The following is an 8643-nucleotide window of genomic DNA, read 5'->3' on the forward strand; positions in this document are numbered from 1 at the left end:
TTACTCTCTTATCTCATTTGAGACTCACAATAACTTTGGGAGGTGACAATGGTTTCTCTTGAAATCTATGTATTTCAATTTATGCATTTAGATATCCATTCTAAGGAAGGGGTGGTAGGCTTCACAAGAATGACCCAGGACAGAAGACTAAGATTCCCTGTGAAAGATGTAGCTTTGGCCACTCAAAAAGGTTAGTAAAAGCAGAAGTCTGTTGTCTCTGCTTCTCTCAGGCTCAGAGGGCAAGATGAAGGCCCTCAGTCCTGGAGATCCTCCAAAGGCAATCTGACTGCTGTATAGTTATCACAAAAACTGTTTTAATGAAGTAAAATAACAACGACTGGGTGTGGGGAGAGGGCCAAGGTGGTCCCTAGGCTAAGAAATCTAGGCTCCACTCACCAATTACAAGGCTTATAAAAAGCTTTTTTTCAGTATCATCTAAGCTATCTCACACCCTAACCTGACTCTGCTGTAACCCCAAAATCCCTGCCCTGGTTGCCCTAATCTATGGCCTCTCCAAAGCAGTCTTCGGAAAAAGGCAATAAAGTTGGCTGGATAGGATTTTGATGACCAGGTGAAAGAGTCACCAGGGTCTGCAGGCTACTCCCTGTAAAAGTTATGGAATAATCAAATCAATTCTGGTTCAATCTGGGTTTCCTCTTCAGAGTCAGACAGGTAGATTTATAACAAGATCAGGAACAGGCTGGAATAATTCACGAACAGACAAGACTCAAAAATTAGGACCACACAGGGAACAATAAGCAGGATCAGAGAGAGAAATAGTAGTCCAGAAGTTGGGAACTTTCCTCATTGCCGCAAACATTCCTGAGGGCTGGCAGTTAACTGCCTAAAGCTCATCAGAGTTCTGAAGGACCCAGGTACTCCACAGCTTCAACTTCATCTCCCCTCTTTATGCTGGTTTTCCATTCTTTTCAGAATCCTTCTCCTTTGCATTCTAGTCCAGATCTTATGCTTTTCACTCTGCATCTCTTTGCACTTTTCTTATTCTCTCACTCCATTCTCTCACCTAAACTAGATAGTTTTTTTAAGGCACAGAAAGGAATATAGTTTTCAAAATATATTTATTTTTTAACATGGCACTTTTAAAATAGGCTTTATTTTTATTTTAGTCACAAATTTCCACCTAAGTCTTCTGAAGTTATCTGATCTATATTGTCTCCCTCCCTTCTTCCCTTTCCCCTCCCACAATTGACAAGCACTTCATTCCGGATTATATATGTATTACCATGTAAAGTATTTCCATATTGTTCATTTCTATCAAAATATATTTAAAAGATAACAAATTAACGGGCATAAGGTTAGTACTCTAATTGAGTTTCATCTTCTCTTTAATCAAATAGCAAAAACAAAGAGGAGTGAGACTGTAATTTATAAACTTTCACAGAGTAGACCTGACTCAGTCACCAAATAGCCAGAGCTCCTCCTTATGTGATACCTGTTTCTTTTCTCTGTACAGTCACAAGAACTCCCAGAAAATGGCCAACCTCACTCTAGTGACAGGATTCCTCCTCATGGGCTTCTCCAAATCTTGGGATCTGCAGGTCTTGCATGCCATACTCTTCTTGCTGATCTACCTGTTGTCTCTGATGGGCAACTTGGTCATCTTCACCCTCATATCTCTAGATGAACACCTTCACTCTCCCATGTACTTCTTCCTGAAGAACCTGTCCTTTTTAGATCTTTGCCTTATTTCTACCACACTCCCTAAATCTATCACAAACTCCCTGAGTAACAGTCATTCTATCTCCTTCATGGGGTGTGTTTTACAGCTCTTTTTAGTCATTTTATTTGGAGCATCTGAGTTGTTTCTCCTCACAGTGATGTCCTATGACCGCTATGTGGCCATCTGTCTGCCCCTGCACTATGAAGTCATCATGACCAGGGGACTTTGTGTGAAGATGGCAGCTGTTTCCTGGTTCTTTGGAATTTTGTTTGGAACTCTGTACTCAGCTAGTACGTTCACTTTGCCTTTCTGTCATTCCAAGGAGGTCCATCAGTTTTTTTGTGATGTCCCTTCATTACTTAGACTATCCTGCTCTGGTGTACACATTGGTGTAGATGTGACTTTGGCTATGGGTGTTGCTTATGGTATTCTCTGCTGTATTTCCATAACTATCTCTTATGGGCCCATCTTCTCAACTGTGCTGAAGATTCCAACCCCAGAGGGTCGCTCAAAAGCCTTCTCCACTTGTATTCCCCACCTCACTGTTCTCATGGTCTTTATCACAACCATACTCATAGATTATCTAAAGCCACCTCAGGAATCTGACTCAGTTATTGACCTGTTGTTGTCTATGTTCTATGCTGTAGTTCCCCCAACCCTGAACCCTGTCATCTATAGCTTAAGAAACAAGGACATGAAGACTTCTCTGAGAAAGCTAATAGCCCAAAAACATATCTCATAGAGATGAATACTAACATCTTTTTTCCAAAATTGTGGGATGGCTTTACTGAAAAAGAAATCAGCTATGCTTTTTCTGTCCTTACTTGCCTGAATTCTTTCTTCGTTTCCTCCTGTCAATGTCATTAGATATGAAATGCTGTCTCTTAGGGCACCCATACATTATTAATAAATTGTTTTCAGAGTATATATGCTTACATAAGTACCCAAAATATATTAATATATTATATTTCTAAATCTTTCTTTTGTTTCATGTGCTTTTGCAGTTTCCTTATATCTCATCTTACACTCTATAAACATGCTATTTATCTGATTGGGAAACTGATTCTCCCTGAGGTTAAATGACTTGCTCAAAAACAAAGAGAGAGTGGTTCAGTCTAAACTAAATCACAAGTTTTGGGTTACAAAGCTTAATTCCCCAGTAAATCATATTGAGCAGATAATTTTTAACTAAAAACTCTCATTTCACTTTTTTTTCCTTTTGTCCAGAAATTTTTGTCCAGAATTCTGTGAATATGTAAATCTATAGAGGACCCTTCAAGTAAGAAAGAGGTTTTTATATTAAATTTCTTATATTCAAATATGTATGTACTTCTCTCTATATCTAATATTATATAACATTATATTAATTCATACTGATAATTACACACAAAACCATGAAATTTTTATTATATAATATTCAATATTAGTGGCAAAATGGGAAACAGAAAATTATAATTGGAAAAATTGTCCCTGAAAAGAAAAAGACAGGCTTCAATCATGACTCCACTACAATCTCTCTAATACTCAACTCTTTTTCCATCAAAATATAATCATATCTTTGGTCTTGATAGAAACTGTTTTAATGCCACTCTTTGTTGTTACAAAAAGAAGGAGGAGGAGGAGTAGAAGGGTGAGGAAGAAGAAGAGAAGGAAGAGAAGGAGAAGGAAGAGGAAGAGGAGGACTATGAGGAAGTGGAAAGAGGAGGAGGAGGAGGAGAAGAAGAAGAAAAAGAAGAGAAGAAGAAGAAGAAGAAAAGAAGAAGAAGAAGAAGAAGAAGAAGAAGAAGAAGAAGAAGAAGAAGAAGAAGAAAAAGAAAGAAAGAAAGAAAGAAAGAAAGAAAGAAAGAAAGAAAGAAAGAAAGAAAGAAAGAAAGAAAGAAAGAAAGAAAGAAAGAAAGAAAGAAAGAAAGAAAGAAAGAAAGAAAGAAAGAAAGAAAGAAAGAAAGAAAGAAAGAAAGAAAGAAAGAAAGAAAGAAAGAAAGAAAGAAAGAAAGAAAGAAAGAAAGAAAGAAAGAAAGAAGGAAGGAAGGAAGGAAGGAAGGAAGGAAGGAAGGAAGGAAGGAAGGAAGGAAGGAAGGAAGGAAGGAAGGAAGGAAGGAAGGAAGGAAGGAAGGAAGGAAGGAAGGAAGGAAGGAAGGAAGAAAGAAGAAGAAGAAGAAGAAGAAGAAGAAGAAGAAGAAGAAGAAGAAGAAGAAGAAGAAGAAGAAGAAGAAGAAGAAGAAGAAGAAGAAGAAGAAGAAGAAGAAGAAGAAGAAGAAGAAGAAGAAGAAGAAGAAGAAGAAGAAGAAGAAGAAGAAAGAAGAAGAAGAAGGAGGAGGAGGAGGAGGAGGAGGAGGAGGAGAAGGAGAAGAAGGAGAAGAAGAAGAAGAAGAAAGAAAAAAGAAGAAGAAGAAGCAAGAAAATCTTTTAAAAACAGCCTTTGACTCAGGCAGCCTTACAAGAACTTCAATATACAAAAAACTAAAACTGTGTCTATGAAAATAGATGTATGAACTCTTACCACTTTATCAGTCAAAACACTAAAAAGACCAAGAGATTTGAAAGCTGAGAGCTGATAATGATGAGAAACTATTCTCAAGTCAGAAGTCAGTTCAAAATAAACAGATAATTAAATATGGATACTCCAAAATAGGTAACTGAAATAGTGGTGGGTACCACTTTATATGGGTTCCTTTCTAAGTTGAGACAAAAATGTGCTCCTCATCTGAAAGTACCCAAAGAGAGTGAGGACAAAAACAACTTCATTCTTAGCTCTCATTATCAACCTGAGGTCCAGACTCCCTGAGATTCCATATATTCTTCAATTAACTTCACTAGGATATATTGAATGTTCCACTGATTTTTCATTTCACTTTCTTGATAGGTATGCCTGCTTGCCATACAGCAATATAAATACTGATGATTGACCATCAAATATCAATTACCTCTCTGACATCCAATTACAAATCACTTTATAAATCAATGCAGGAAACAGCTTAACATGAGTGCATCAAGGGCAATTATATACTCCTTTGTATTATTTCTGTCATGCTCCTTTGTTCCAAGGAGCTCATCTTCAAATAAGAGGAGAGGATTACAGAATTAACATGGAAAAGAGATGGAAAAGTCTAGTTGTCTTTAGGTTATAATAGCAATACAAATGCCTAGACATCTTCTTCAATTTTATTTCTTCTGATAAAATTATATGCATTTCTGATATGCCATTTGACACTGGAGGATCTTTTTTCTGAGTCATCAATTGCTATGGCTACTGAAAAATAACTGCTGAAGAAGTTGCAAAGTCACTTTTCCATAGGGGTAATTCCCTGGATAGTAGCTATAGAGTCTAGACTAGAAAGAGAAGTAGTCTAATGGGATACTATTTCCAGCATAACTGGGCTCAAAGTCAAAGACTGTCTCCATCCAACTTTATGGAGTAGAACTGGTCAATATAGACATCATAGCTGGACTTGTCTGACACTTGAAGCCTCTCTCTTTTCCTTAAACTCAGCTACTTCAGGTAACCTGACTATATCATCAGTTGTCAAATATTGCTCTTTGTCCTCCACAAATCATTCAGAATTCATCCCTTCTCTCCACTCACATAATTATCATCTTAGTTCAGGCTTTCATCTATCGCCAAGATTACTGCAATGTTCTCCTACTAGGCCTGCCTGATACAAATCTCTCACTACTCCAAAACCTTGTATACACTACTAATAAAATAATTTTACCTTGGGGCAAATAAGGCCATGTCACTATCCAACTCAATCAATTCTGCTACTTTCCACTTCCCTCAAGAATAAAACATAAATTCCACCAGTTGGTTTTTAAAGCACTTTAATATCTGCTCCCCCACACTAATGTTTCCAGCTCTATGATCACATGTTGCAATTAGATGAAATGGTCTTTTCTTTGTTCTCACTACAAGTCATTTCCTTTCTACCTGTGTGTGTATTCAACATTCCAAGTCTTGAACAAAGTCCTGTTGTAACTCTGCTTCACAAAGTTCCTTCTCATTCTATTATGTATACATGAGGCAACATCTTCTCAATGAAGCCTTTTCTAATCTGCATATCTGCTAGTGCATTCCATTACAATGTACCATGTAAATAAACATTATTCATATTTATACATACTGTCTTTATATTTATATTGCATATATTTATATAACTATTTTTTATTTTTGTCCTTAAAAATGTAAGGTTCTTGAGAGTAGAAGTTCTTTCATTCTTTGTACTTGTGTCTAGAACTGTTTACCTGGCACATTATAGGTCCACAATAAATGCTTACTGAATAATTGATCAATTCTCATTATTTCTCAGGACAACTAGGGGAACTAGGAGAAAAGTTTCTTTTTCCACAACTCCAGAGAGACTTGCAATTTCCTTTTTTGAAAGAAGAAAGGAATGTATGATTGAATTAAAAATCCTTAAAGTGATTTGTAAAGATGACATAGTCATGGTAATGTTTGAGAAGAGTGTTTCATATGGGTTTTGTTGTTGTTGTTTTCGATGGGTCTCTTTTTTTTAATGAATTAATAAGTTAAGCATTACCACTTTAGAGGGAGAGTCCTATAGTGAGATTTTCTGTTCCATTTTTTCTCCTTTTTTGAGGAATTTTTTTCTTAAGCATGAACTATGGGATATACTGCTGTCACCCCCAAAATTCCTAATAAATAGATAATAATGAAAGTCCATTGTATTGATTTTATGTGAGGATACTCATGTTCCTAAAGAATCAGAGATGTTGAGGAAGGAATTATTTTGTAAGCCTTGGTTAAAACAGATTTTCTCAGGGCTATATTAGAGGTTTTTTACTTTAAGTGGAAAAAAAGGATTTAAAGATGTGAATCAGAGCAGATAATCTGAACGAAATCTCTTACTGGTTTGTTTGGGGTCATTTTGCTCATCTTTCTACTAAGCCAATTTCTAATTGTTTGGTTAAATCTGAGATAGTCCAGCTTTCAAGTCCTGAATCTAGCTTTATTTCATTTAGATGGAAACAAGAATCTAAAAATGACAACCTGGCTCCTTCCAGTCCCTCCCATCATAATTTATGGGGACTTGCCCTCCCCACTTCCTAATTTCTCTATTTCTAATTCCTCCTCCAGTTCTTCCTCAATATCCTGCCTTGCCTCCTTCTTCCCAACCCCTGCCCTGACCACCTCCACTTCCGTGCTCATTTCCTCTCCCACTGTCCCCATCTCCCCTCCTCCCATACTCCCCCTCTCTCCTCTCTCACCAGACATTTCACCATTTCACTTTCTACTCTTCCTCCTCTTCCCTCCCACATTGTATGAGGCATTCCAATTCTACTCAAAATATAGACTTGCTACCAGATACCAAATAAAACTCAAATAAAGGCATTTTCACCAAAAGGGAACTGCCAACATAGGATTGAAGAGGGAATTTACTTAAAATGAGACATTATGTCCCATTCATCAGTAATGATATTGATAGGTAGATAGATCATACACCTTCTTTAGATGAGGAACTTTTCCTAATAAACAAAAGGTGTGAAAATATATTTAGAATCTATAAGGCAAGTTGGACTGATGTCATGGATCTCCTCTATGATTTACTAAATGATGAGGACAGGCACATGATTTTTTTCTGTTGTAAATGGGTCTCAGAATGAAAATGGAACAAAATGGCCTTTAAAAGACCCAAAATGGGACCAAAATATCCCTGAGTGCTATACATAATTATGTGAAGTAGGAGAGGCTTCATTAAAGAGTCTGAAGACTTGCTCCTCCAGACCAGAGAACTGAATATATTTGAATATATTAACCAAAAAATTATATGATAGGATTATTGAATGAGGGACTAAATATCTTGAGCTATCTGTATCAAATCAGATAGACTCCAGGATCAAAATAAATTTTTTTTAATTATTCTTCCTGAGAAATTAGAGAATATTTTCAAAACAGTTGCCCAGACTGGGCTAGCATAGACATAGAAAAATTGAATAGAATGGCAGTATATGTTTTTGAAGGCTGTGAAAGGCAAGAAAAAGAAATAGCTAAAAAAGATGAATTAGAAAAGAAAAGATAGAATAAGGAAATGGTGACAATTACTTTAGTTCCTGTATTTACAAATGTAATTGAAGAAATCATGGCTCCATTGAGGGAAGCATAAGGACACTAGAAGACAAAGGGTCAATAACATGCTATTCCTGGTTAACAATGCTTTATGGCTGCAAACTGTAAAAACAATAATAAGGATAATAGGAACAGAAGCTGGTGAAATAATGAAAATAGAACCTCCAAATGGGGCTAATAATTCAAAAGGGGCAAATCATAACTCAAACCAAGGCACCTATCAGGTAACTTGTATTCAATGTGGAGGACCTGAGAGAAATAGCTGGAGAACTTTATAATGGTGTGAGGGAGAAGAGACGTTGGAATCAGGGGGTCAAGCCTTCACATTCCCAGACCTGGATTTTTAATGTCAGTTATTCAACAAGTTGGTAACACACATTGTGATTGACTCCTTACTACTACAGCCTCTAGGTCAGATTTACTGAGTAAACCAAATTCTGGATGTAATTCTTTTGCTTCTTTAAATGTGATAGTAGTGTAAGGAAAGTCTCAAAATGTCCCTCATATCTCTCCTCACATGGTAGCCATGGGACCTCTATCAATAGAACATTCATTTCTCTTAATGTCTAATTTCCCTACAAATTTGTTAGTGAAAGATCTCTTATATAAACTAAGGCTTACTATAACATGCTCCTCAGATGCCTCTATGTCCTGTAAACCTCAAATTTCCTTAGACTTATAATTGTTGAAAATTTCACCATTGGGATATTTCATACTTGGAAAATTTCTTACTGATAGTCTATTGGAATGGGAACTCCATTGGCATGGGAGGTTCCTTCTCTTCCCTTCTTAAGATTACTTTAGGAAAGAAACCCTTTGCTGAACAATGGAAAGGACTTTGACCTATGCTTGAGCATAGAACAGGAATTTCTTTGAGTCT

General features: G+C 36.6%; 1 protein-coding gene across 1 annotated transcript; it reads left to right on the top strand.

Annotated features, from left to right (window-relative positions):
• Positions 1 to 1493: 1493 nt before the first annotated feature.
• Positions 1494 to 2423, top strand: LOC100022991 (olfactory receptor 14A2-like). Its single transcript, XM_001374632.3, has one exon. It carries the CDS (start codon positions 1494 to 1496, stop codon positions 2421 to 2423), a length of 930 nt encoding a protein of 309 aa, XP_001374669.3.
• The last annotated feature ends 6220 nt before the right edge of the window (positions 2424 to 8643 follow it).

Source organism: Monodelphis domestica, chromosome 2 (assembly GCF_027887165.1).
Source record: "Monodelphis domestica isolate mMonDom1 chromosome 2, mMonDom1.pri, whole genome shotgun sequence".
NCBI classification, from domain to species: Eukaryota; Metazoa; Chordata; class Mammalia; order Didelphimorphia; family Didelphidae; genus Monodelphis; species Monodelphis domestica.

Excerpts from the sequence above, each read along its gene's own strand:
- LOC100022991 (XM_001374632.3), top strand. The coding sequence starts at position 1,494 with ATGGCCAACCTCACTCTAGTGACAGGATTCCTCCTCATGGGCTTCTCC.